Consider the following 25,474-nt stretch of genomic DNA (forward strand, 5'->3'; position numbering starts at 1 on the left):
AGGTATCAATTCCTAGCTCTACAAATATCTACCGCTTCTTCCCAAACTTCCCACCCCTAGCACCCCCTTTCGCAGGCGGCTTTCCACCTGCTACCTTCTTTTTGCCCTTACCGTCCTTCTTTATAGGCGCAAGAGCTCCCTTTCCATCCCTCTCCGCTCTTCCCTTCTTCCAGACCTTCCCCTCAGTCCTCGCTTCCCTATCATCCAATTTCTTTTTATCCTTATTACTCAACTTCCCAGGCTTCTTTTTCAAAATGCTCTCCACGCCATTGAGTGCATCCCGACCAACCTTCTTCGCCGTCCTCTTGTCCTGCTCGCTCTCAAACCACGTACGTTTTGGTCTGCCCTTGATTTCTTCCTCGTGCGTCATGATGTTTTCTCCCTTACGGACTTGCATCTCCACTTGTGCGAGCTGCTTATCCTCTTTCTCTTCTTTCAAGATCTCGTCGATCTCATCTGCCATATCCTCGACCTTCTGAGCCCATTCGTCGGCCTCAGAAGCTTCGATTACTCGACTGACGATCTTGGCTCCTTGAGATCGACCACTCTTCACAGCGGCTTTGACGACTTTGCGATCGGGTTCAGCAGCGAGTGTGCAGGCTCTGCCTTGGCGGCCAGCACGAGCTGTTCGTCCGACTCTGTGGAGATAGATTTCATGAGATTGAGGTGCTTCGTAGTTGATGACGGTGTCCACGCCTTTAATGTCGAGACCTCTGGATGCTAGATCGGTGGCTAGTAGGAAAGATGCTTTCCCGTCTCTAAAAGATTCTACACTCCTGATACGCTATAGAATTGTTAGATCAATGTTTAGCTTGCGGCACTTGTATGCTTACCTGTTCTTGGCTCATGCTACCGTGCAATTCAGTAGCCTTGAGACCAGAAAGTCCAAATATAACTCTGGCTCTATGCGCCTCCTTCTTCTGACGGAAGAAAACAATCACCCTGTCGGTATAAACATTTGCACAAAGATACAGTAGGTATCCCATCCGCTTAGTCTCCCTTCCAGGACGTAGACGAATGAACTCCTGCACCAAAGTCGTGACAGTCTGCTTCTGAGAATCGACTAATAACCTGACGGGTCTGTTGAGACCAACACGAATCAGGTTATCGACAGAAGATGTCATAGTAGCAGAGAACAACATAGTCTGTCTCGATTTCGGAATAGTCGTCAGAATCTCGTTCAACTCGTCGGCGAAACCAGCCTCCAGCATACGATCAGCCTCATCGAGAACCAGAATCTCAAGCGTATCGACAGTAAAGCTTGCTGAATTGCGCATGTGATCAATGAATCGACCGGGTGTGGCGATGATGACATCTGGGCGAAGCCTCAACTCTGCTTCTTGAACTTTGAGACTGAGACCTCCGACTGCTAGACAGAACTTGATATCGGTGTGACTTGCGAGCTTCGTAGCGACGGCGTGACACTGGATAGCCAATTCACGAGTGGGCATGAGAATGGCTACTCTGCTGGTTGGGACTTTCTTGGGGCGGTACAGAAGACGTTCGAGAACGGGAACGATGAACGCTGCAGTCTTTCCGGAACCAGTGACAGCTCCACCGACGACGTCTTTGCCCAGTAAGGCCACAGGGATAGTCTTAGCTTGGATAGGTGTTGGCGCAGAGAATCCAACAGCGGCAAGACCTCGAAGAATTGGTCTGGATAAAGACATGCCTTGGAAAGAAGAGTAAGTGGCAGCTTTCGCACCCTTAGCAGGCTTCTCTTCTGGCGCAAAGAACGCTTCTCGACGAGCTGCCTCCTCTGGATCTTCATCCTTCTCTCCTTCATCAGATGAGCCGTCCGACTCCATATCATCAGGATGAGGAGCCGGACTCGCAACCGAGTCTGCGTCCGAATTATCCTCCTCATCTTCATCATCCTCGTCAGCAGACCCGTCTTCCTCCTTCTCATCTCCAGATTCTTCCTCGTCGGATCCAACACCCATACCAAACCCATCTTCCGCCATGAATTCGTCTTGCGCATCACTATCCAACTCTAGATCAAGCTCGTCGGCGGAGTCCCCTTCAGAATCACTACCGTCGACCGCTGCATCTGCATCTGCCTCTCCCTCCACCTTAACATCAGCATCCTCACCAATCTTCCCCTCTCCCCTCTTCTCCCTCCTCCTCGCAATAATCTCATCAATATCCACCGCCTTCTTGTCACCTCCCCTCCTGTTCATACCAACTCCCAGCCCCTTCCTCGCACTCTCAAAGCCCCACCCCTCAAACTCCTCCATCGCACCAAGTCCCTCCCCACCATCCTCCAACTGAAACTCGAAATCTGAATCCATCGCTCCATCATCCTCATCTTTCGCACCCCAGACACCCTGATCGCCTTCCTCTTCTGAATCATTGGCGCTGGATTGATTTTTGGCTTTCTTCGCCTTCTTAGCTTTCTTCGACGACGATCCTGCAGCTGCCGCAGCTTCGAGTTTCCGCTTCTTGGAGGACGGCGGCGGAGAGGCGGGGAGTTCTTCTTCTACTTCTGCGAGGTCGTCTTCATTGTCTGAGAGAGTAAGGATGAAATCCTCCTCTGCTTTTCGCTTGGTTGAGGGCAGCATGGTGGATAGGGGCGCAATTGGGATTTGTGGTGGTGGTGGGCTTTTGGAAGATTCTCTCTGCTCACTGAGGATTTGAGCTTGACTTGGGAACTTTTTTGTGTTTGAGGGCGGTGCGAAGGGGCAGATTCGCTGCTTTTGGAATAGTGTGGGCTGGATGTGGGGTATCTTTGGGATGATGTTGAACGCCAGATTAAGAGGAAGTTTTCTTTTGGTAATATCTACTAGCGAATCTTGTAGAGAATTGGCCATGGCTGAGGAGTTTATTGATTTACAGTGAAGCGTCAAAACCGAGAATTTAGTCGTGCTTGCAAGCAATTGAAGCATGAATCTAGTCAAAAGGCTCAAAAGAACAAGAGAGGCCTCAACACGAAAAGTTGCAGCTAGAGGTACTCTAAATCAAGTATGAATTTTTTTTTTGTGAGATCTTTCCATTCATAAACATTCGTATTGACCCTGACAATAAGTGCAAAGAATGGTATTCCTCACCATATGTCGTTTTTCAATCCGGACTTTCATTCGAGTCAACTTTTTGAAGTCCATACTAGCAACCTACCGATCCTAACAAACAATAAAAGTTCCGAGAAAGAGGAGTCCGTATCTTTCAAATCATAAGCTGAGAATAGCTTTACAAGAAAATACCAGTGAATGAATAAAGTCCTTAATGGCTCATGTACTTGAGACCATCCGGTCCCTCATGATTAAACTCCCAGTCTCTGAAGCATCATTGCCGTTACTGTTCTTTCCGCTCTATCTTGGAATTTCGAAAGACAATCGGGCCAGAAAAAGGTGAATTAAAAGCCTTACAATGATACTGCTTCTTTTCATCTTGACAACCATAGATAGAGCTGTAGCGTGGGCGTACGGACCGAACCAGTTTAACTTCACATACAAGGGGAGTATCAATTTTCAGTTTAACTTTATTGAGCTAGTGTACAAACGGAGAAGCCTCAAGAATAGAAGAAGAAGCGAAGCTGAGTAGAAGAAGTGACTAGTGATGAATGGGCATTTTGAAAGCAAATATTTCCATGAGACCGTCCTCCATAAAGGCAAAGAACAATTTCCAGGGTAGCAGGCCAAGTCGATGACAGGCAATCTCGGCGTCAGGAATTGGTGTAAAGTGTGTGAAATAATGTGCAAAAGAAGAAAAGCTAATGAAGATCTCCAACGCAAGAACCAACGAAGATTCAATTCAGATTGCCCAACTGCGGATGCAAAAGTGGCTATCATGAATGAGGCGTGGATGTTATCAGAAAGATATGCGTCCGAACATGAGACCAACTGTGTCCAAATGTCCCTAGTGTGAGCCGATTACATATATGGATCAAACTCACCCTCCTGTCGAGCCTCATAATGGAAAATGGCAAGATCGAGGAAGTGAGCCATGCGACCCGTGGTAGTACTCCGGCAAACCGACGTCAAACGTTTAGGATGCTCCTTGTCTCCCTCTCTGAAGACCTTCTCCTTGAATAGGAATTTGAGAAGAAACTTGGTCAGCCATGCGATGTTGGGGTCATCCTTGTGCTCAACCGGGATCTGGAAAAGGAGTTGGTGGAACAAACCAGCACCCTCAGTTTCGTAGAGCTTGTCAATTGATGGATTGATCCAAGCGGTGGCATTCTTGTAGGCATAACCAGGATTGAGGATATGGATCAGACGATCAAGAAGGTTACGTCCGACACCCTTGCGAGTGTATTCATTGTGGACGTAGAGTTGGAGATTGACCGTGGCGCGAGACCGGGCTACCTTCCCTGCAAAGCCATAATTGAATCGCTCTGGAAAGCAGAAACCGATGACTTGCTCACATGCAGGCAGCATGATCTTCTGTGAAGACCGACCTTGAGCATCCACATCACTTGGTTGGCGACCCTTGATGGCAACGAGGAATGGGAGATTATCATCCTTTGCTTGCTTGATGATCCAATTGCCGTCCTCTTCGGTGATAGGTTCCTGATCCTCTGGGATGTTTGAGTTGGAGATGTACCAGTTGTAAATTGCAACGACATCGGTGGCATCCTTCTCCTCAGCAGGGCGCATGTACATACCAATTGTAGGAGAGAACGGGTTTGGCTCATCCTCCTTGGCAGCGATTTCGCGATGGCGCAACTTGCTTGCCTTGGCTTGACGCTTCACCTGTTTTCGATTGTCCTCAATAGCAACTGAGTAATTATTGGCTTCAATTTCGGCAGTTTGGAACTGTCTCTTAATCTCTTGATCAGTGGTATTCTCCGCAACATCTATTAATCATTAGAATCTACAGAGCGTTAAGAAGATTCGAGTACGTACCTGGAACAGTGTCTGGGCCTTGGAGGATCGGGTCAACAAAAGACACGTTGCTGATGGGGTAGACGCCGCTCGTAAACTTGTCATCCTCGATATCAACCTTGAATTGACCACTGGGGAGAGTCTTTTGCCATTCCTTGATGTACTCGGGGATGAAGCTGTCATCAAAGCTGGGCCTCTCATCCTCCCAAATTGGTACTGGGGCACGACTCCCGTCCCACTCAAAAAATTGATTGACCATGTCATTTCCTTGAGTGTGGCGAGGGTCTTGAGCATGATCGCTAGAGAGCTTACCAAGACCAGTGCTGCTGATGCGATCATCAGAATAATTGTTCTGATTGACAGTCTTGAAGCCGGTCGTCAGAACAAGGGCCTCATTGGTAAGAGGGGACGTGTTTGAAGAAGCCTGAGGCTGGACATTGTTGATATCGGCGGAGATCATAGCAGCGACAGCATGCATATTGGGCAAACCTTGCCATTCAGCTGCCTTATTCGGGACAATATCTGCTTGAGCACTAGATTTAGCTGGGGCAACAGTGTTGAAATTAGTTGCAACATTGTCGATCTTGACAGGAGCTTGAGCGACTGGATTCTTATTCTCGATCGACAGCGTTGGACCGCTCTGGACGATTTGCTTGGGTTGGGAGGCGCTCTGACCAAGCTTCTGAGCACCATTGAAAGTGAGCTTTTGGTGAGGGTATTGAACCTTTGAAGCCATGACCTGAGCAGCTTGAACCTTTGCAGCGCGCACATTAGCAGTTCCATGAACGCTATTGACTTGCGCAGCTGGTGTTACCGAGGAAGGACTGGCCCCGTTCTTGATGTAGGTCTCAAAGTTGGCGACGCTGTTATCATTCAGCTTCCAATGAGGGTTATCAAAAGCGGTTTTGGGACGTTGCCAGCCATCTGTAGGAAGGGTTTGATTTGGTGACTTGGAAGCCTCAGGTGGAACGCCATAGACCTTGGACTTTGGCTTATTCATGTAGCTAAGGAAATCATCGGTATCGTTGATGTTCTTAACAGGCTCCTGGGACCAATTTGAATTGGTTGACTCTTTCGAAGGCGAAGATCGGGGAGATCGGACAGGTAAAGCTTGGGGAGATCGAACAGAGTTCAACGGCTCCTCAGACTTAATGATGACCTGCTCTGTAACCTCAACCTTTTGAGTAGGCTTTTTATGGCTCAGCCATTGCAAGAAGTCGTCTTGGCCATCATTCATTGGACGAGATGGGTAGCAAGTAGGAGCCATGGTTGTTCCAACGATCTGAGATGGTGTGGTGTTGTTGTGAAATTGTGTTGTAGAAAGTTGGGAAGTTTGAGAAGAAATACCTCGGAGGTGTGGAGATGTCTGGTGAATTGCCATTTGTGGTGGTGAAACCTGGACAGAACCGCGAAGGTGAGGAGGAGTGGATTGAACTTGGGAAGGGACAACTCTATAATTTTGAGGCTGAACCAATTTCGAGACGGTAGGACTTGTAAGCTGGACAGGCCGATGGAGGTGGGGAGGAACGACAGTCTGCTTTTGGCCTTGACCCAGCTCCAGCTTTAGGGCAGCAGGAATTGCAGCCGGAACGGAACCGCGAAGGTGAGGAGGAACGTATTGACCTTTTGGAGGACCGGTAGCATGGGCTTGTAGGGTAGGAGAAGGACTAGCAGATTTGCGGCCTTGAGAGTGGGGAGGGGCGGAGCCTTGAACTTGCTGCGAGGCAACGCTACCGCGAAGGGAGTTCAAGTCAGACGGCGACACGACCGCAGTGGTCTGACCTTGAGGAACAGTACTCTGAGTTTGTGGCTGGACCGACTTGAAGCCTGGCCTGAGATGTAGAAGATGTGGTGGGAGATAGCCTGATGGTTGGCTTGGTTGGGGTCGGGTATCAACTGTTTGAGGCAGTGTTAGCTGAGATCAGGAAGCTAGAGAAGGGATTTTACCCGGAGCAGCAACACTGTGAGCTTGAGTTTCGACCAACGTGACGCCTGGCTGGAGACGTTGCTGTGAAGGGGCGGAGGTTGAATATTGCTGAGCTGGCGGAGCGACAACTGCGACTGGAACGGCCTTGACAGCTTGTTGCCCGGCGATCTTGTTCTGGAGCTCCGAAGAGACAGCAGCTGGGGCAGGTGCGACCGCGATGACTGCAACAGAGATCTCTGCAGTGGGAGGCGGAGTTGCTGGAGGCGTCGCCAATACACCTGCAGAGACGACTGGAGCCTCGGCTTTGCGCTCAATTGCTGCCGGTGGCGATGGGCCGATCTTTATACCTGCCTTCGCAGCCTTGCTGAAGAAGTCGCGGGCTTCCTGGCTCATAGCGACCTTGATTGGAGCGGTTTTGACGCGCTTGTTATATTGGGGACTTGCCCACTACACGATATGTTAGCTCTGACACTATGGGAAAGAAGCTGGATAATGAAACGCGGGCTTCATTGGAGCATGAGTTGGGGTGAAATGCGGTACCAGATCGGTCTGCGGACCAACCGGGAACAATTCTTACCTTGGAATCCCGCAGACCACCGCGTCCCATTGCAAACAGTCCGTCAGCGACAGTAATAGCAAGCTCTTCCTCGGCAAGCTGTTCCTGGGTCCTAAACCCAAGTCAGATATCGTGGTATCACTGCGAGGGTTGGGATTGGAGACCTACTTTGGCTTCATAGGCTCCAGAGGAACATATTTAGTCTTTCGTGGCGGTGGTGTCTTCGGCGGCGTCTTTGCGAACCGAAGCATCTTGGCGGTATTGATTGAGATTGCAAGTCTGTAATGAGAGTTGCAAATGCAGTTCTACGTGTGGGGTAACCCGTGGAGATGTTTGCGAGTAAGTTGTGCGAGTCTGAGGATCAAACGGAGACCAGCGGAGGGCAAGATTTTACATAATTTCGTCCTCTAAGTGCAGCGCTAGCATACCAACCTCCTCCTTTTTGAAGCACAATAAAGAGGGCTTAAGCGAGTGAAAATCGTTGCTGTCGCCGCCAAAAGCGGGATGGAATCAACTGCAAATGCCCAACGGAAAGCGAGATCGGGAGATTGGTCGTCGCCAGTAAAGTTGACAGCGGCAATTCAAGCGGAGTATAGAAACGGTATTCAGTTGCACAAGACCTTGGATACAGTTTAATCACCAGGTCTGGGTGCACCGAAGCCCGCTGCGAGGCTGCGATACAATATCGGGGCGGTGGGGCACTGGCGGTTTGTTGACTTTGATGTTCTGAATCTCTTGCGACAATGTACTCCAAATACACAATTCAACACATAAGCTGAACCGCATCCATAGTTTCGGATCAATGATATCCGAAATAGAGACCAACTTGATCGTCATCGAGATGATACCGGTCGCTAATCGATTTGTGTACTTCAATGTCGCCAGCACTCTTGCGACAACGATTCCAGTAATTGACGTCCTGAAGCTACCGTGCTAGAACAGCAGAATACGATGTTTGATTCAACATTGATCCTGCAAATCAGATCAGAACATACTGATTAATGGGTAAGGCGTCCATACACTTCAATCGTGATATTATCAAAGTTTTCCAGAGGCCAGGACTTTGGGCTTGGATGTCCAGAGGACCTCAAGTCATTGCGAAAATCAGACGTACCCCAATAGACTCTGGACACCAAGATTGTCGAAAGAAAAGCCAATGGCTGTTCAAGCAAGGGGCAGAGGGGCTGCATGCAACTCGATGCCCCAGGGCCTCCTGTGCGTTGGCCTCCAACAGGAGTGAGAATTCAAATGTACAAGACTCAAGGATCAAGTTGGAAGACAGAATTTTCTATGAAGTGGAGCGAGTAATAACACCTTGGGTGTGTGAGGTGTGCTGCCCTCGAAATTGGTAGGAGCGAACAGCAAAATGCACTTGTTCTGATCGCAGTTACTGCCTACTGCAGGTGGATCAAATAGGAACCAATCGTGAGCCAGAGAAAGCCATAACTGTATAAACACGCCTTCAAATTCAATGCAGGATAAAGCTGGGCAAGTTGGCAGAAGTGCCTAGAGAAATGGATGAGGCTCCTAGGTAGGTAGGAAATGGACGTCGTTCTAAACCACGTGACCAACATAAGTGACCAGTCACTTGTTTGTGGTGTTGTTGCCGAAGCCGTCCGCCATTTCTTGTCCACAACAAATTCATGACCCGACAAAATGCTGTCAATTCTGCGGAAAGCAAGATTGAAGGATAAGGAAATGAGAATTTTAATGCTGTGAGGCACTTTGCCCATGTTTCTCAGAGAAAGTGCTAACAAACAGGGGCAGCGGCCTCGACAATGCAGGGAAAACAACAATTGTGAAAAGGATCATGAACGAGGACGTAAATACCGTGAGCCCTACGCTTGGCTTCATTATCAAGACTATTGATTATAAAGGGTAAGGAGCCCAAGAACGAATATCTCTACACCATGCTGACTTTTTGCAAAGCTACAAGCTCAACATCTGTGAGACCTGTCAGACCAGTTTTGGGCTTTGCTGACACTTATAGGGGATGTCGGTGGCCAAAAGACACTCCGGTCATATTGGCGTAATTATTTTGAGAAAACAGATGCCCTGATCTGGGTGGTGGATGCGACTGATCGATTGCGTATCGATGACTGTCAGCAAGAGCTTCATGGCTTGCTGCAAGAAGAGGTTTGCATTTTTACAAGTTCGTTCAGACACTCAGCTTACCCAAGAGACAGAGATTATCCGGGGCAAGTTTGCTCGTGTTTGCAAACAAAACAGACGTGAATGGGTGTATGCTTGAAGAGGAGATCCAGGAGGTTCGTCATGTAGTGTCGTCAAAGAGGCGCACGCTAACTCGAATGCTGCAAGGGGCTCCAACTTCACGGGATCAAAACACACAAATGGAAAATCATACGGTGCAGCGCCATCACAGGAGAGAATCTTCAGGAAGGTCTAGAGTGGGTTGTAGAAGACGCGAAAGCAAGGCTTTTCCTTTACTAGAGCAGCGCATTGTCCTCAGGGAAAAAGAAGGGAAGTTAACTTTGACTTTGCATGCTGGCATGGTCTTGGGTGGGCTTGCAAGGAACCGCGTTCCAATGTCAGCTCGCACGACAGCAGGTAAACAGAAGCGGCGGGAAGCTGGAGGAGGGATCCTGCAACATTTTTGGATCCACGGTTGGGCATATCGCGATCTATCCCGGGAATTAGCATGATGGCCAAAATCTGACAGACCTTCAAATAGCATTGCAGTGGGCCTCTTGAAGGCCCAGGAGTGCTTGAAACGAAACTTTTTGGATGACCGAAGCGAAAGGCTCTAGCCCAGGTCCCCAGGCCGTCCCATGCAAGATCGTACTTGCTTTACTCCCTCCCTCAAAACGCACTCCACCCGCTGGCGGATTAATTGTGACTGGTCCTGTGCTCGAGCATGGTTATGGGTTTGACGATTTTGTAAACAAATACTGTATCCTACAAAACTCCCTCTTCCAGCAATGTCTTCCCAAGAAGCCCAGCAAGGTTCCGAGGACGTCAATGACTTCCTGTTGCGCATCAAAGAGCTCTCCCACAGAAGAGATTCCGAGGACGAAGAGCGCAACCGGAAACTGGAGGAGGAGATCCTGCAAGGCCGGGCAGAAAGACAGGCTCGGAGGGCTGGTATTCAATCCCACTCATGTACTCTGGGGCGCTCGCTGTGTGACAGATCGTCTTGGTTTGGGGTACCTGGCTGACACTCAGATATTCAGAGCGCGCCAGATCCATTTCCCCTACCAAGTCCTCTCCTGCTAGTACGCCGACTGCATCGAGAGCATCTGCGGTGCCTATAAATGCTCAGTCCCAATCGTCGTCCCCAAAAGTCGAACCGAAGGCGGATACCGAGCCCCAACGCGGGATGGGGGTTAACGACGACGCGATGGACCGATTGATGGGCTCAACATCTCCAACGAAGGAAAATACTTCTCCCTTTGATGCTGATCGCGTCATAACCGAGTCGGACTTCAAGCGGAACGTCTCCGTAAAACCTTCGCCCTCAAGTGCCATGCCCTCAAGAAATTCACCCCTCTCCTGGCAACGACGTCCAAATTCCCAATCCTCTGATCGCGTACAGAGCCGCCCCCTCTCTATGCTCGCTACAGAAAACGCTGCACGATCACCTCGAGCCACGCCCGCGCCTGAAGTCTCGCCGACCGCAGAGCCCACGAGAGAGCAGATCGCACAGTCACTCGCCTCGAAAGACCCCGCCTGGTTTCGACAAACTGCAGACAGGGGATTGAATTCGCCAGCATACAGGAAGAATCAAGTGGAGGACGAGGAGAGATCGGATCACGGATCGAATTCTTCTCGAGTACAAATGCCAGGGATGTTGCGACAATCCTCAGAACCAGACAAGGTGGGGGAGGAGGTGGCAGATCGACCTAGCTCACCCTCCAGGAGCAGTGTTTCGTACGGCAGTGGCTCTCGTGCGTCGTTCCAAAACAGTGGTAGACTTCCTGGTATGGGTTCTCCCATGCCAATGAGTCCGGCGCAGAGACTCGATCCCCCCACGGAACCTAAGTCTGAAGGTCGTGGTCTTGCCATGTCTCCATCTCAAGGTCGAATATCGCCGGACAGAATGGACAGGCCACCATCTCCAACGAAAGGCATGGGTGGATTCGTACAAAGTGCTATGATGAAGAGATCTGATAGCGTAAACAAAAGATGGAGCGTTCAATCGCCTCCTGGCTTAAGCAGGGGCAATTCTATGGCCAGCAATCGCAGCAGTGTTATCGAGCCTACCACAGCTTCTTCACTAGGCAACATTGTCAATCCTACAGTCCGAGAACAGAAGCCGAGTAGCTTGAGCCGAGAGACTTCACCACGCCCTAATTCAAGGCCTTCGTCAAGCCATAGCAATACCACCCTCATTCAAGAGCGACCTGGCACTTCAAACTCGATGAAGAGCACAATGACAACATCGACCACTAATGATGGATTCGTTAAGCCTGCTCTACCACCCTCCCGAACCCAAACACCTCTAGGGGTCAAAACCAATCAGCCTGAGGATTCCGAAAAACCCACCAGACGTGAGACAACACCACCTACAAGCCCATCGAAGACAATGGATCCAAGGCGATGGAGTCCCACAAAATCCAGTTGGCTGGAGAGCGCGTTGAACAAGCCAGATTCTCCAAAGCCAAAAGCTGTACCACCACCTCAACAGCCTGCTTGGATGGCGGAAATCAACAAGGCAAAGCAGAAAGGAAGTGTCGATCTGGGTAGAAATACGACTGGTGCTCCAAAGCATGAGGTCAACATTGGTGGGTTGATGAGATCTCCGCCCCCTGGTGGCATCACGAAACCTGTGAGTATAGGAGGCCTCCCAGCTGGATTCGCGGCAGGAACAGTATCTAGGAACAAGGGTGAAAACGCCTCTCCTGAAGCCAGAGACTCTCCAAAGCCAAGCTATTCTATCGACTCTGCTGCAAGATCATCGCCAGCAAATGGAAAATCCAAACCCGAGACTCCTCCCAAGAAGGATTTCCGTGCGAATCTCAAACCCCGTGCACAACCGGCAGACACAGGCGGTTCCAACGAGCCGGAGTTCAAGAATGTATTCGGCCAACTACGACGTACCAAGACCCAGAATTATGTCGCCCCTGATGAGCTCAAAGCCAACATTACCCGCGGGAAAGCTGCTTTGAATCTTACTGGTGGCCCAAAGAAGACTGAGCGTGTCGATGAGTTCAAGGATGCAATCTTGAAGAAGAAGGAAGACTTCAAGAAGGCACAGAGCGAAGGAAAAGGAGTTACCAGATCTGCTAGTGGTGGAAGTCAAGACGCTCCACTACCAGAAGCTATTGCGAAACGTAGAGCTTTGGGCAGATCTGACTCCATCATCTCGGAAACAGGTAGCTTGGAGTTGAAGCCTCGAGCTTCGGAGTCTCCAAAGCCAAGTCTCGTGAAGGAAGAGAGCGCACCCGGTCGGCTCCAGAGCAAGGAGACTCCAGCCAGCAAGCTCGCTGGTCGATTGAATCCGGGGCTTGCTGGATTGTTAGCAAGAGGACCGCCTCCTATAGCCAGTGAAGGTCGATCGTCCAGTCCTGCTCAGTCTCAGCGTACTGCCAGTATCAGCACTTCCACTTCCGAGCCTGCTGAGCCTGGTCCTCAGCTCACACATATGACAAAGGGTCGTGCTCGTGGTCCTCGAAGAAAGGCTCCCACGAGCACCCCTTCTGCTTCGAGTACTACTGACAGTGTAGCTGAGAAGCCAGCAGTCGTAGCAGAAGCTCCTAAGCAGTCCTCTCCGATCGAGATCAAGACCACGCCGAAAGTACTGGATCGCATTCAATCGCCGGTAAAAGACTCGGATCGTGCTCCATCTCCAGCTAAGGATCTTGGTCGCGCGCCCTCTCCAGCCAAATTCGAAGGCCGTCCTCGATCTCCGACCAAAGTTCTGGATCGTCTCCCCCAATCGCCAACGAAGGATGCCGACTCTCCAGTATCGCAATCATCTTCTCCTCGCAAGTTAGATATGAAGAGAAGATCACAATTTCTTCAGGATGCTGCGAAGCAGGACCTCAAAGCACAGTTGGACTCCCCCAAGCCACTGTCTCCTACGAAGAAAGCTAATTCCCCCGAGATTCCTGTAAAACCAGAAGTACCAGAAACTATCGTCAAACAGGCCCCTTCGCCGAAGCCGAAACCCAGCACACCTATCAAATCACCTTCTCTATATAAATCTTCTGTTCGGTCACCCGTCACATCTCCAGTCGAATCCCCAGAAACCGCAAGATTCCGTCCCCAGCCACTATCACCAAAAAAACCTACGCCAGTCGAGCAACCGTCCTCGTCGCACAAAGCAGTGGTTCCTTCTCCGGAGAAGGTTGATCGCGAACATACTGTATCCGTTAAGAATGCTACATCGCTATGGGGCTCATCTTCAATCTCAGCCGATACTCCTCCACGTGCCCGATCTCCTATCAAGCTCCCAACTCACGAGGATGAGAAGGCTGCCATGGTCGGCGCTGGCTTGCGGCCTGCCAGCCCTGTCAAATCAAACGCAGCTATCGGTCTTGGAATCCAAGCTCGAGCTCGCCCACTTCCTACCCCACCAGCAAAAGGTCCAATGTCTCCACCTCCGAGCGCAGGTCCTAGATCAGCTGGCTTTTCCAAGAAGTCTTTGGATATATCAGTACCTCAAGCATCCGAAGCATCTCAATTGCTAGGTGATTTCTTTGGAGGGAACCGTCAACATTCCGAGTATTCGGTCGACACAGCTGAGCTTTTATCCTCACGGCCTGATGCAGGTGACAGGATTGAGACCCTGCGGGCTTCTCTCTACCAATTCTCGAACGATGGGAAGAAACAAGAGGTTCCTAGCCACCAAGAGAGAATTCTCTTCGAAGGGAATCTCTATCTCTGTAACCATACCTTTGAGAATGCTGCAGGAAAGAAAGTTACCGAATCATATTTCTGGCAGGGTGACAATGTTCCTAGTTCTGTTGTGGACGACATTGGAATATTTGCCCAGAGAGAAGCTAGGAGTGCCGGGGGGAAGCTGATCAAGATCCGCCAAGGCAAAGAGACTCCAGAGTTCTTTCATGCTCTGGGTGGAATTATCATTATTAGAAGAGGCTCGTCTAATAAATACGACTCGCTCGCTCCTCACATCTTGTGCGCCAGAAAGCACTTTGGACAGATAGCTTTTGATGAGGTTGATTTCTCACCCGCTAGTTTATGTTCTGGGTTCCCGTATCTGATTTCAGCGCAATCCGGCAAGGCGTATTTATGGAAAGGAAAGGGCAGCGGAATCGATGAGCTCAGCTGTGCCAGGCTGATTGGTATGGATTTTGGTCTAACTGGCGAGATTGAAGAGGTTGAGGATGGTAACGAGCCCGCATCATTCTTGCAAATCTTTGGGAACGGTGCCACCATCCCCCAGTCTGCTGATCATTGGCGCATGAAGCCTAATTACAACAAATACTGTGGACGGCTGTTCGTCGCGGACTCAACAGCCAGATCCCAGGTAAGCACCCTCCGGGCCTGTTTCACATCAGGACATACTAACGAAAACAACAGATTACTGAAATTAGCCCTTTCTGCCAAACCGACCTCTCTGCTACTAAGATCTACGTCCTCGACGCCTTCTTTGAAATCTACATCATCATCGGCTCCAAGTCGCAATCCCAGTACCCCGCTTTCCAGAACGCCCTCAACTTCGGTCAAGAATACGGCATCCTTGCTGCCGGTATGGAAGACCGGCCGTTCGTCCCAGTCACTACTGTTGTTCTAGAAGGTGTGCCTAAGGATATGAAGAGCGTTTTTAGGAAGTGGATAGACCGTCTATCGATTACGTTGTATAACCCTCCTGAGGGAGGACTGCAGCGTGGAAGGAGTCTGAGGGTTGTGCCGTTGACGGCGGCGTTGGAGGCAACAAGGAGTCCGTGATGTTGATGCGCGCGTGATTGGTGAGGCATGTGAATGTTTATGGTTGATGATGATGCATGCTTGCTTGCTTGATGGTTGGATTGTGGTTATTGTATCTGTTCGTATTGCTTCTGTACATACTAGGGAGGTTTCTCTGTGGGACTGGTGTCGCCGTGATGCTGATGCCGGGTCCATGGATAGTAGCATAATGATCGATCGTTTATACTGTATTTTCCTTTGGTTTAGATCACTTTTGTCTTCACGGAGAAAGAGGCGTTGATGCAGTGCCAACATCCTCCAATACAAAGCTCGGTGATGTTGGAAAGGTGGTAGATACATCTCCTGCATGGTGAGTTGGGAGTCCCATCTTGCCGAAACCGGAAGTGAAGGTCTCGAGTCGCCCATATACGGAAAGAGCAGGCGGACGGGCAGAATCTCGCTTATTCTTCTTCAGGAGCCCTTCAAGGTAGCTTTCTGCCCTCGAGCAACAACCATGTCCATCGATGACGACGCGTAGCACAGCATCTACGGGAATTGTGTGTATCAAAGACGCGTAGTGATTTGGAGGAGGTAAGTCTCTATTCCCTTGTTGATTCGAGGAATTTCGGGCTGATCGGATGGCAGGCAAGAGACACCCTCACTGTGTTCGAATGGGAACCATACAACCATACAACATGGCGACGAGTACGAAAGAAAGGCTGATCGCAGATGTGGGAAACGAAGACCGGCATGAAGACCCGTATCTAGTATGTAAAATTTGCTTCGCTACTCCCTGTCACCATGTCAATGTGCTAACAGCTGATGGTAGTTTGACCTAACCTCCTATTTTAGAATTACCCCATGGGAACAATCTTCCAGCACCGATGGCCAAGAGACAGTTTCCGACGAGCCCGAATTCACCCTTTTCCCTAGCCTTCCGATTGAGCTGCGTCTGAGGATTTGGAGATATGCCCAACCTGAACCTCACGTTGTCGACATCATTTTCAACGAGAAATCTCCAGATAAGAGTATGTCGACGGCAGCTCCACCTGTTCTGCTATTTGTCTGTCGGGAATCAAGAGCAGAGACATTGAAGATATATAAGCTCCTCTCGCGAAGCATGAAGTCGAGCGCCACAGATCTTTACCGCCGCATCTACATCAACCCATTGGTGGACACTCTTCACTTCGCTGATGATTGGAGGACTGCATCTCAAGATCTCACCGCGTACATTCCACTAGAAAGCATCGTCTCGTGGCTGAATGAGGATCTCATCAAGACGCAGAAGCACCTAGCTTTAGGTCTTGCAATGCTAGATGCCAATATCCAAGCTGCATCTCATCCAACTGCCTTCTCAGCTATGGCTAAATTTCAAGCGCTCGAATCTCTGATGGCAGTTATTTCCCCGAAACGCCGACAAAGATGTGCAAATGAGATCGTCGATCCCTATGGCCTGAGGCGACCCACTCCACCACTTCTTGCTCCTGATGAAGATGCACGGTTCGCTATCTACCTCTCTCCAGATGTGCGATATGCAAAGCCAGTGTCGGAGGGCGGAGATCCATATTACACTGAAATTGACGAAGTACTGAATCTTCAAGGTGGTGAGGATAGGATGCAGGAGCTCGAGGATTTGCTTGAAGAGATGCAAGATGAGCTGGAAGCGGTCTATATTGATCATCCAAAGTGGAGAATGCCTTATACGGGCGTTGCAGCTTTGCATTGAGATTGATGGTTCTTGTTTGAGAGAAGATGAGTGGGTAGGGGTATAGCTGAACATACTGTGCAGAATTATGACGTGGCCTATGGTGTACGCATTGCTGAGAGTTATGGCAAGCTTGCAGATCTATTGCATGTATCAACACTAATTGAGAGCTTATTCAAGTCTTCACCACAGTGGCAATGTAACCAAAGTTTGAACACACCTCAGAATGTGGAGCAAATGATTTGCTACATCTAGATCTCCTCTCTATTGCTCGACCAGCGTTTCTCTTTGGATCTGGTAGCATGGAAAAGCAGAACGTTCTTATGAAGAACGTGTTTCGAGCACTCTTTGCCATTTATCATTACCATCAAGCCTGCTTCTGTTCCAAACAACCTCCGCAGCATATCCAGCTCGTCGCCTCAACAAGACAAGTTCTCAAAGACCTATCCATCCGCCAGGCATCTACCAAAACCAGCCCTTCTTCCTCTCCTCCTTAACGAGCACCTTCTCCACAATAACACGCTCATCCAAACCCTTATTAATAATCTCCAACGCCTCCTCCCCCTTCGGAATATCCCTCGTGATATTCTCATACCCATCCTCGGTAACCAGTACATCATCCTCGATTCGCACCCCGCCAACAGGATAATACTTCTCGAGCAGGGCTTGGTTGATGTATTTAGAGATGCGCTCGTTTTGTAGCCAGACTTCTTCGATGGCGTAGCGGTTGAAATAGCTGGGAGATGTCAGTTACAACCTCAGATAAGATTGTGTGGGGTAGGACTGGGTGAGTTGGAAGTTAGTGGGTGGTCGGTGGGAGAGAGGCTTACATTCCAGGCTCGACGGTGATGACCATGTTTGGGGCGAGAATTGGTGCTGCGAGCATGCTGGGGTTTTCGGTCATGAGGGAGAAGATGTTCGATTCGGTTATTTGGGTTGAGCTGAAATTCTTGCTTAGGAGGAGATTACCGCCATCTCCAACGTCGTGTGTTTCGAGACCGAGGTAATCTGCGAAGGTTAGCCGACTGATCTATGGCAGTGTAGGATAGGTCACTTACGTCCTAGCCCATGCGGCAAGAAGGCAACAGATGCGCTTGCAGAACGAATCTCTTCATACGATCCATTGTGCAGAAGACCAAGTTCCATCAGACCTTCTGTTGCAATATCGTGAGCTCTGGCGTTGATCTTCCTGTAATCGGCATTCGGCTTGACCATCTCTATACACTCTTCTTGCATTCTCGCAACAAGATCATAGATCTGCTTCGCCTCGACACTATACTCTCCAGAAATTGGGAACGTTCTCGTGACGTCGGAAGCATAGCAGTTCCATTCACATCCCGCGTCTAAGCAGACCAGCTGTCTGCCCTGTAAAGATTCGTTATTCTCGCTGTAGTGGAGAGTGCTTGCGTTTGGTCCAGACCCTGCGATGATCCCATACGCTTGCTGTTTTGCTTGGTGGGCAACGCATGTTGCCATGAACACGGCTTCGATATCAGACTCGTTCTTCAGTGTTTTGAGATATCTGAGGACGTTTACGTGAGCCTTTGCCGTAATGGAGCATGCTTTCCTGATCATCCTGATCTCATATGAGCTTTTGATGACTCTAGCTGCGTCCATAGCTAGAATTAGTCGCGTGCTGTCGAATCTGACTTTCTTCTTGCTTTCGGGCAAGGGTCTGAATATTCTGGAAGCGAAAGGCTCATTGTATTTGTGAAGTAAGAAGACCGTTGGTGTCTTCTCAACATAAATGAACTTCTGAACGTAATCATCGAGTCTGTTGATGTAGTCTACGTGGTCGAAATCATATTTTGCTTTGACTTCTTCTCGGCTAGGACTTGAGCCGTTGTAGATTACTCGGAATCCACTGCTTGTGGGTGGTATCCAAGCACATAGTTGATCACGAGCAAGGTCAAAAGTAATGATACAATCGGAGTTTGGTAGACCACTGAGGTAGTAGAAGTATCGACGTTGGCGAAAGACTACGGGCTCATCTGAATCCTCATATTCTTTTGATGGGGTTCCAGGTAAGAACAAAAGACCGTTCTTGGCATCGAGATGTTTGGCAACTGATCTGGCATGTCTTTTGGCTAAGAGGTAGATATATGTTAGTACTTCTTAGATCTGACCAAAGAGATTCATAAACGAAAGCGAGCATCGCTGCATGGATCTGGCGCGAAGTTCGAGGAAAGCCAAACTTGAGGATTGGATGGAAAATGCATGGTTCAAATCTGACTAAATAGGACAGAGACATACCTGGATATATGTCAGCTCGTGTCTTGCTTATAGACCTGTAAGGACGAATTAGCGAAGAGAACAAATTCATTTATGAGGGGTGAGTTTACACGACATCCCCAATGTCTTCCACACCAAAGCTCCAATCACTATCTCGTGAAGCTGGTCTCTCATCCATCATATCAACTTCGCTGGATTCCATCGTATCCTGGGACCCAAATAACTTCGAAAAGCGTCAAATTGGTTGCAGTTCGAGAGTGGGTAATGAGCGAGGTTGGATTTGGCTCGGCGCAGGGATGTCACGGGCCGGTGGCTTTGGGGGAACAAATCATGTGATTAGTCTCGGCAATGTGTTCAAGTTCCTTCGTACCTAGAATGTTCCTCCCTTTCGTTACACCTCCTGAGCTGTTCTACGTTGCGAATTCTTCCAAAGATGTCAAGAATCTTGCATTCGGACTATCGCATTAGCAATAGTGAAATAACTTAGACATTGACTATACTATTAGCTATGTCGAACAAAAGTCGAATACCCTAGGGCTCAACGTACGGCCGAGGCTTCGGAACATCAAGGTTGGAGGTTTGAGCAGCTTCATCAAACCGTTTGACAGGATAACCTTGATCTAATGTCTTTGAGAGATACGCCATGAGATCCGAGATTCTCGGACCTGCAGGAGTCAGCTCAATGTTCAGAACCAATCCGATCTCAGCTGTCGTGGTAGATATGCTACACGCAGCTGACTTGACTTCGGTGTGAGTGGTAGATTGCTGACAAAAAATTCCGACTGAGGGTTAGCGAAGAACAGAAGAAATCGACCGTCTGTGCCCTTCTCTCAAGCATTGACATCTACTAGGAGATATCGAAGTATATCACCATGAGATTTTGTGTTGAGAATCGGCAAGTGCGGTTTATTTGCTCAAGTCAAGTCCGCTGATTCATGGTACTCAAAGTCCGGCTATGAGGCACGATATTTTGATTATCAATTGGTGCTCTCGAAGCCACTGCTAATCAAGATGCTCCGTAAAGGAACATGGAAATTCTTTTGGCCTGTTCTACCGAATTCTTTCTAAATGGTGTATTCTTTGCAAAGTTCCCCCTCTACCTCTACTTCCCTACACGGTCTCATGCGGGTGCTTCTTTCTCTGTTCCTCATTAAAACAGTCTGTTTTCACAACCAAGCTGTTCTGACTTCCGTCAAAGCTTGCCCTCACATCCCTCTGCAAATAGACCGTCCGCTCGATCTTGATATTTCCTCCCGATCCTCCAATTGTGTTTCTCTTGTTTGCGGCAGAGCTTTCTGAATCAATGTGGCTTTTATTCCCTCCTCCAATTCCACTCTTCATTGCAAAATTGCCGTCGTAGTTCGCATCGGAGAGGTTGTTCATTTTTGAGCGATTGCCGCGAGTGCTGATGTTCGAGAGCAAGCCAGGAAGTATGCGCGTGATGAGAGGCTTGATCGAAGGTAGAGAGGCGCAGGCAATCGCAACATTGATTTCGATTCCAGACCAGATTCCTGCATTCACACCGTCCACTATTCTGTGTTAGTTGGCGCAGGCACTTTCGCATAGGGCAGCTTACATGTGGTGTCTGTGGACACAGATATTTCGTACAGACTCTTCAGTCGAATGACACTGGTAACACAGACAAAGGCGCCAAACCCAAAGACAAACATAAGTCCGATCTTTTGCCTTTTAGGTAGTTGCAGTTGTTTCAGAAGCGGCATTGGAATTGAGAAGATCATGATGTCAGTCGCGATGTTGAGTGCCGCGTTTGAGAACCAGAAAGCTGTCTTTTCCATGCAGTGTACTGTGATTCCGGTATTCCAGAAGTTGGAAACTGGTATGCACATGAAGGTCGATCCTACGCGAGAGTCTCGTTAGTGATGTTCCCCCAATGTCTCTCGAAGAACGATTGGCTTGGTGTTCGCATACCAAAGACTGCCCAGCAGCCGTAAACAATCAAAACTCCGATCATAATGTTACAAAGCCTGACAACTTTCTGCGTCGTAAATATGCGACGGTATTGACAGACGATTGATATTTTCGTTAATACGAGCGCGAGATTGTAGGTTGGAATAGTTGCCCACAAGCACTGCGCACAGGTTATTGATACGCTCGATCAAAAGCTAGATGCCTGGAATGCATACCTGCAAGAACTTGGTAAGTGTCGCTTGCGAAAGAGACAAAAATGGTCGACCGAGACCATTTTGAATCTCTAGATGCTCATTAGAGACTTTTCTTTCAGTTTCTCTCGATCGCGAAGTTTTGACTTACGGAAAAAGATGACTATACAGAAGGTAATGGATGCAACCTATCGCGAGTCAGTCACTTCCTCGAAGACTTGGAAAGAGAGCAGACCATTGCTCCTGCCATGAGATAATCATCTTCAAGAACAGAACCATCAGCTTATCTTCTATCAATTAATTGTATGAGTGAAGTGACAAACCTGCTCCAGCATTTTTGATCAACACAATGCGTGTGTACAGCCTGAGACACACGACCGTAAAGGCTATTGTGGTGAACAAGAGACTGGTCACCACCGCTGGGACGCAAGCAGGGACGACTTCGAACATGATTACCACTGATATTTCGTCACTCTGCGAAATGATGAGTGGATTGAAAGGTGTGGGGAGAGCGATGAACTTATTGTTGATCGATGCCTCATCTGACTCTCAACTGACGTGTCGAGGGGACAACAGTACAGCCTTCTTCACCAGTGGGTTATGTCTCGCCGATTCAAACACACCCCTTTCTACAGGTATAACATGCAGGTACGAAGTTTCTGGCTCCAGTTATTTTCAAAATCCTCCGTATAGGTCAAGGGTCCTGGTGGTCTCATTCGTCTCAATCTAGAAGGAGCTCCTCCGAGCCCTGCGAATCAGTTCATACAGCTTAATCCAATCATCCAACCCCGTTCTCTCCTAAGGAATCAACAGAATCCGCTTATTTCACGTATGCATTAATAGTTCCTCCTCGTCCCAGAATTGTTGAGCAGGGATGTGGTCTTCCTTGTTGAAACGTCGCTCGACGGCGTAATATTCCTTCTACAAGCCCGGATTATGATTCTATAGGCTGATTTACAGGTTATAATCCTTGCTCTTTAAATCTCGGGCCAATGGGTGGGCATGGGTTGACATTTTCGACTCATGCTCGATCTTCTATGCTGCATGAGCGCGACGGCCGAGTGGCAACCGGGCTCACCGGTGTCACGACTCGCCAATTCGAAAGTTCAAATCTGGGGTCAAATGATCGATGCGTCGTTACTTTGTTTTCAAGAAAGTTGTGTCCGTTAGGTTAGCACTCAAACATTGCGAGCTATAACTTAAACTCAAAAAAGTACAACTCTGAGCTTAATTTCAACCACATCATGAAGGCAAAATCGAAACAAGATCTCTGGGGAATAGCTTGACCCCCACGAGAATGCAAGGTCTGTTTGATGAGACGAGTTCCCATAAGAGGTCCATGGTTTCTTTTCCAAAGGATGCTACTAATACTGGGCCACTTCCGGCGTGGAGACCTTGTTTTTAAACCCCGGTGATTCTTCGCTTCTCCATCAGCCAGTCACAGGAGAAGCTAGCTTTCTTCAACGGCCCAGAGCGGAAGGCTTGATTTGCCCCATGCAAGAACTCAATTCATGCCCCCATGTCAGTGTCTGTGCCCCGGACGCACAGCTGTGGAACTGTTTGATATTGCGCGAGTGCGGCATGAAGTGGCCGGCCCGATGTTGCATTCCCCGAATACCTGCTGGCTGTTGAGTGGCTGGGGAGGCTCCGAGGTGTCTCGTGCAAAGAGGGTCTTCTTTCTCGTACGAGTAGACTCGGTCGGCCTGGACGTGAGACCTACGGCAAGTTTACCAGGCACTATGAATATTGACTACTTTGACATGTTTTCACGTCACATTTCAACTTTTTGAATTTGCTCGCTAAAGCCAGATCGGATTGTCTAGAACTGGTAACCAGTTCTGTAGGTTCCTAAGCTATAGAGAGTGCAATTACAAGTAACACGATGACACGATATACCATCGAGAGCCAGTGGAGCTATCTACAGGCTAAAAGTTTTTACGACTTGGTAGAATATAGATCTTCCTCCTTCTCTGCCGGTGCATCGATGCGCATGTTGAACTCTTTCACTGGGTCGACTAAGAAGATGGCGGCTTTGAAAACTGTTAGATTCCACATCGGGAGAAAGGAAGATAGTAGTGACTTACCAATGGCAGCAACAACTGTGAAGCAGCCTGCTGCGACCCAGACATATCTGAATCCAATACTGAATGCCTCAAATAATCCGCCAACACCTGCACCAATGATCTCCGGGGTTACACCTGGAATGCCAGGTAGAGAAGCAGTGTCGCTGTGAGCGAGAGCGCCGATGAAATCTGGTAGAGAGGAAGGTGGAAGTCCCAGAGGTAGAACAGCTCCGGCAATTTTGGACCCGAGGTTGCCAGAGAATTTTCCAGTGAAAATGGCGTTGTCTAATATCAAAGTGATCAGTTCAAGTTTAAGGGAAAGGATTCTAGTCAAGGGCTTACAGATTGCGAGACCAATACTTCCACCCAAAGACCGCACACCAATCAACAAACCACTGGTGATGGAAATCATCTCTGGAGGAGTGCTCAATTGTGCAGCAGTGATGATTGCACATAACGCTATTCCAAGACCAGCACCAAGTAGTACTGGATATCCCCAAACGGCATCGGAAGAACCTGGAGTGCTTGTTGCCATACAGATGAAGAATGCAATCATGAAGCAGAATGCAAGTACAGTCGGGAACCGAACCTGCCTTGTAGTGGAACAGTACACACCGGCCAGGACAGCAGATAATGCGTACAGGATGAAGTTGATTCCATATCGGATACCTGTTCGCAGAGGATCGGTCTCGTACAACACACTGACCTGGAATGCGAAATAGTTGTTGGCAGCGAAGAAGGAAAGTCCTTCAACGAACACACAGACCAACGCAATCACGAAGTTCCATCCGTTCTTGAAGAGATCGTGGTGGAACATGCCATCTCGTTTGAATTTTGTTTCGTAAACGACCAAGCACAAGATCAGGACGATACCGATGATGAATGGGGCGAGGATGTGTGCATCGGTCCAGCTGAACGGGTTCTGAGACCAAGAAAGTCCCATGCTGAACAAGACCAATCCAGAAGTAAAGAGGAAGTATCCAACCCAGTCGAGTTTTCGCAGTTTCTCGCCATTGGTAAGTCCGATCTGGGATTTCTGTGGAGGTGGGTTGTAGAGGACGGCGCTGGACAGCGGTTAGTAAGTTCCTCGCAAGAATTGATCTCTCGGATGTTCCACAGAAATATAGGAAGAAGGAGAACACTTACCAAAGTGCAGTCGCCACGAAGTAGAATGCAAACGACATGTACCAGTAATTTCTGAATCCACCAGGATTGCCGTTTCTTGTCATGGCTCCTCCAACAAGCAATGCAGTCAATCCACCGAGAGCTGCGGCAACATTGTCTGCCGCTTGTGCGTAAGGTCGGTATTTTCGTGGCAAGACTTCAGATGCAACGGCGTGCAGCAGTGGCTGGGCTCCGTATGATACTCCAGTAATGACTTCACCTGCAATTGCCATGTTCATGGACGTAGCGCGAGCAACGATGATGGATCCGACGGCACCGAATCCGGTGAGAATAATGAGAAACCATCGTCTTCCCCAGTAATCAGCTGCTTGAGAAACTGGAGGACTCAGGACAGTGGTGAGAATTGCGACAGAGGATGTCAACCAAACACTTTTCGAAGAGCCACCAAGGACGGCAGAGATGTCTTGAGCACGCTATGTGGACATTAGACACGTCTCGCAAAGCATGAGAGATGCGAATACTTACAGCTCCAGCGCCAACAACATTGATGAGTTGAGCGAAGTAGATCAGGCAGACCGCGAAGACAACCAAAAAGGTCTTTGCATGCAAGTGTGGAATAGGCTCTTCTGTATCCTCGATACTGGATATTGGCTCGTCGTGCTTTTCGTGGTCAGGCTCAGATGATTCCGGTCTTTCAACATTCCCAGTTGGCTCGTGGTGAACCTGTGTGGCAGCTTGGGCAGCCCCATGCTTTTCCGCGATCTCGTCCGCCATCTTGCTGTGCGGTATGAATTAAAACAGAAAAGTAAACAATATACACGAACGAGCAAGACCAAAAGAATGACTGCCAAAACGACAAACTCAAAAGCAGAAAGAGTTTATCCTTTCAGTGAAAAGAATCAGATCGGCAGAGGAATCGATAGGAGTCCTAAAAGCAGGACGTGGGTAATCTCATTGGTATTGACTGCAAGCTTAGCATCTCCCAAGAGGCGGGTCCAGAAATTTCGCACGACCGATGCACACCCTGGCCCAGCATCCCAACACACTGCATCTGTGCTGGATCTGGGGAACCACTATCATCCCCTTGTGCTCC

General features: G+C 49.0%; 7 protein-coding genes across 7 annotated transcripts; 2 read left to right on the plus strand and 5 right to left on the minus strand.

Annotated features, from left to right (window-relative positions):
* Positions 1-28: 28 nt before the first annotated feature.
* On the minus strand, positions 29-2,561 carry DRS1 (nucleolar DEAD-box protein required for synthesis of 60S ribosomal subunit; the record flags this gene model as incomplete). The annotated part of the gene is made up of 2 exons (XM_058503019.1): positions 29-784; positions 834-2,561. 2 exons carry the CDS (start codon positions 2,559-2,561, stop codon positions 29-31), a joined length of 2,484 nt encoding a protein of 827 aa, XP_058361952.1.
* Positions 2,562-3,464: 903 nt separating this feature from the next.
* On the minus strand, positions 3,465-8,394 carry ONS95_009423 (uncharacterized protein). The gene is made up of 6 exons (XM_058503020.1): positions 8,327-8,394; positions 7,475-8,278; positions 7,328-7,418; positions 6,771-7,197; positions 4,845-6,719; positions 3,465-4,795 (listed from the first exon to the last, which is right to left on the minus strand). The coding sequence occupies exons 2-6, from the start codon at positions 7,555-7,557 to the stop codon at positions 3,870-3,872; spliced, it is 3,402 nt and encodes a 1,133-aa protein (XP_058361953.1). The 5' UTR covers positions 7,558-8,278; positions 8,327-8,394; the 3' UTR covers positions 3,465-3,869.
* A 1,851-nt stretch (positions 8,395-10,245) lies between these two features.
* On the plus strand, positions 10,246-15,178 carry ONS95_009424 (uncharacterized protein; the record flags this gene model as incomplete). The annotated part of the gene is made up of 3 exons (XM_058503021.1): positions 10,246-10,408; positions 10,498-14,756; positions 14,810-15,178. The coding sequence occupies 3 exons, from the start codon at positions 10,246-10,248 to the stop codon at positions 15,176-15,178; spliced, it is 4,791 nt and encodes a 1,596-aa protein (XP_058361954.1).
* A 653-nt stretch (positions 15,179-15,831) lies between these two features.
* Positions 15,832-16,862, plus strand: ONS95_009425 (uncharacterized protein; the record flags this gene model as incomplete). Its single annotated transcript, XM_058503022.1, has 2 exons — positions 15,832-15,903; positions 15,966-16,862. 2 exons carry the CDS (start codon positions 15,832-15,834, stop codon positions 16,860-16,862), a joined length of 969 nt encoding a protein of 322 aa, XP_058361955.1.
* Positions 16,829-19,887, minus strand: ONS95_009426 (uncharacterized protein). The gene is made up of 7 exons (XM_058503023.1): positions 19,621-19,887; positions 19,184-19,567; positions 19,095-19,129; positions 17,900-18,928; positions 17,672-17,849; positions 17,062-17,577; positions 16,829-16,982 (listed from the first exon to the last, which is right to left on the minus strand). Exons 2-6 carry the CDS (start codon positions 19,273-19,275, stop codon positions 17,304-17,306), a joined length of 1,608 nt encoding a protein of 535 aa, XP_058361956.1. The 5' UTR covers positions 19,276-19,567; positions 19,621-19,887; the 3' UTR covers positions 16,829-16,982; positions 17,062-17,303.
* A 63-nt stretch (positions 19,888-19,950) lies between these two features.
* On the minus strand, positions 19,951-22,039 carry ONS95_009427 (uncharacterized protein). Its single transcript, XM_058503024.1, has 7 exons — positions 21,517-22,039; positions 21,429-21,454; positions 21,345-21,381; positions 21,218-21,285; positions 21,003-21,162; positions 20,650-20,931; positions 19,951-20,602 (listed from the first exon to the last, which is right to left on the minus strand). Exons 1-7 carry the CDS (start codon positions 21,641-21,643, stop codon positions 20,184-20,186), a joined length of 1,119 nt encoding a protein of 372 aa, XP_058361957.1. The 5' UTR covers positions 21,644-22,039; the 3' UTR covers positions 19,951-20,183.
* A 1,089-nt stretch (positions 22,040-23,128) lies between these two features.
* ONS95_009428 (uncharacterized protein) lies at positions 23,129-25,155 on the minus strand (the record flags this gene model as incomplete). Its single annotated transcript, XM_058503025.1, has 5 exons — positions 23,129-23,223; positions 23,278-23,541; positions 23,599-24,320; positions 24,403-24,854; positions 24,907-25,155. The coding sequence occupies 5 exons, from the start codon at positions 25,153-25,155 to the stop codon at positions 23,129-23,131; spliced, it is 1,782 nt and encodes a 593-aa protein (XP_058361958.1).
* Positions 25,156-25,474: the final 319 nt, after the last annotated feature.

The sequence above is a fragment of the Cadophora gregata genome (assembly GCF_030347475.1).
Source record: "Cadophora gregata isolate MNR1 chromosome Unknown scaffold_3, whole genome shotgun sequence".
NCBI classification, from domain to species: domain Eukaryota; kingdom Fungi; phylum Ascomycota; class Leotiomycetes; order Helotiales; family Ploettnerulaceae; genus Cadophora; species Cadophora gregata.